This window comes from Rhinopithecus bieti, unplaced genomic scaffold (genome assembly GCF_001698545.2).
Source record: "Rhinopithecus bieti isolate Rb0 unplaced genomic scaffold, ASM169854v2 scaffold_34588, whole genome shotgun sequence".
NCBI lineage: Eukaryota > Metazoa > Chordata > Mammalia > Primates > Cercopithecidae > Rhinopithecus > Rhinopithecus bieti.
Genome location: NW_016814520.1, coordinates 1 through 2,138, shown reverse-complemented (window position 1 = coordinate 2,138; position 2,138 = coordinate 1). Strand labels below are relative to the sequence as shown.

The following is a 2,138-nucleotide window of genomic DNA, read 5'->3' as shown; positions in this document are numbered from 1 at the left end:
CCCGCCCCGCCCCGCCCCGTCCTGAGGCCCCGCCCCTAGCCGGGCCTGGCCCCGCCTCTCTCTCCCGAGAGGGCGGGCACCAGGCGGCGGCCACAGCCGCAGGAATATGCTGGAAGGCGGCGGGCAGGCGCCCGCGAGGTGCTGAAGGGACAGTTCCCGCCGCCGAACTTACCCCGCGGGTGGGGCGGCCCGGGAGCCAGCGGGGCACGTGAGCGATGGAGACCATCTGGATCTACCAGTTCCGCCTCATCGTGATCGGGGACTCCACCGTGGGCAAGTCCTGCCTCCTGCACCGCTTCACCCAGGGCCGCTTCCCCGGGCTGCGCTCCCCCGCCTGCGACCCCACCGTCGGCGTGGACTTCTTCTCCCGCCTGCTGGAGATCGAGCCGGGCAAGAGGATCAAGCTGCAGCTCTGGGACACGGCGGGACAGGAGCGGTTCAGGTAAGGACCCCGGGGACCTCGGGCACCGCGCCGCCCCCTCGGCCCACCCGGACGCCTCTTTCCCAGGCGCCCGCCCCGCCGGCCCTGGTCGAGGTAGGCTCTGGCCCTTCCCTCTCGAAAGTGCAAACACTCCATTCTCGCTTCCCCTTTGCCCCTCCTCTTCCAGGGACGACTTCCTCCTCCGCAATTTCTCACTTCTTTCTTTGGCGCCCATTTCCTGCGCCCCCTTTCCATCTTTCCTTTCCCGCCTGAACTGGGGTCGTCCTCGCCGCCCCCTCTTCCCCAAATCTTTCTGCCTCCGTGGGTATTTTGATCCCCTTCGACTCCCTGGCTGCCTTCTTCCCAAACTCGGCTTCCCTGGCTGCGCACAGCCTGACGCGACCACCCTCCTCCAAGCAGGGGCCCCTTTTCCTGCCCTAACCCAGCGGCTCCCACGCTGTGTGACCGGGGAGAACCGAGAGGGAGGGTTCCCAGATTCGTGATGGATCCTTTTGCAAGGAGCGCTCCAACCCAAGTTCCTGCATGAGCTCACTGGGCATGGTTCACAGAGAGGTGTATGCGGTAATGGTTTGGGCACCTCACAGCACTGAATGTGGTCATCAGAAATACTGGGTCATGACCCGTGGGAATGGGTCTTGTAGGTTAACTAGATGCAACATCAGGGACACTAGCACGGCAGAGGGTGTGTGTGTGTGAAGGGTTGAGTTGTCTTTAGAAGTTTGTAATGTTCGATGGGAAAAAGACATATATTGAGATTTGCCAGGAACTTTTATTTTGCTTATGATCAGTACTTAACGTTGCAGGGTAATAATATTTCTAAAGACAGAAGGAGGGATCCAAATGAATAGTCTCCTCCTAAATATTCACTGGGGACATGAAGGGCTTCACAAAGGCGACTCGCGTAAATAAAAAGTAAATAAAATTATATGCATTTCCTGAATATTTGAGATGGAAGCAGGTTTAAAGCAAATTTTAAATGTCTAGGATTCAAAGGCACTTCGTTTTAGAGGAAGATGGTGAAATTATGTTGCACTGTTTTGTTTCTTAAAGACTGCATTATCCATTGGAACTCATTTAAGGAAGCATTTTGCATTAGTCAGCAAGTACTCTGTGAAATGCAGTGTTCCATGAGGGGACTTCCCAAACATGGCTTCCCCTCGCCCCCAGCCAGCATCACTGCGAATGAGATCAGCCTACATCTGTGAGAATGGTCCAACATTCAAAGTTTTGGCTTCCGTTCCCAGCAATGATGCTGATTCATAGAGATAATGAGTGAACTGCTTAGCTTGCTTATACCTTAGTTTTCCTGTGTGTGAAGTAGAAAGATGGTAAGGCCAGCCCTTCAGAGAGGTGTTAAAAGATTATTGATTGGATTTGTACAACATTTAGAATTCCATGAAAAATGTTTTTCCTTTTCAAGAAGCCTCCTTTTACTAAAATACTTTTTCAAACGTTTGATTCCTCATCTGTAAAATGAAAGTCTTTATGATCTCTAACATTCCTTCCAGTTTTACCATTCTAAAGCTGATTGCCAATTCCTTCACATGTGATCTCAATCAGAGGTAAACTTTGCGATACATCAGGCTCAGAAAAAAGCTTACTGTTAGCTCTTGACCCACCCTCTGAAGTGAATACAATATAAACCTTTATGTCTTAAACTTCTAACAGCTACTTTGAGTTGCAACTACAAGAAACA

General features: G+C 52.2%; 1 protein-coding gene across 1 annotated transcript; it reads left to right on the top strand.

Annotated features, from left to right (window-relative positions):
• Positions 1-96: 96 nt before the first annotated feature.
• On the top strand, positions 97-510 carry LOC108514816 (ras-related protein Rab-39A). Its single transcript, XM_017851296.1, has one exon. It carries the CDS (start codon positions 216-218, stop codon positions 444-446), a length of 231 nt encoding a protein of 76 aa, XP_017706785.1. The 5' UTR covers positions 97-215; the 3' UTR covers positions 447-510.
• Positions 511-2,138: the final 1,628 nt, after the last annotated feature.

Excerpts from the sequence above, each read along its gene's own strand:
- LOC108514816 (XM_017851296.1), top strand. The coding sequence starts at position 216 with ATGGAGACCATCTGGATCTACCAGTTCCGCCTCATCGTGATCGGGGAC.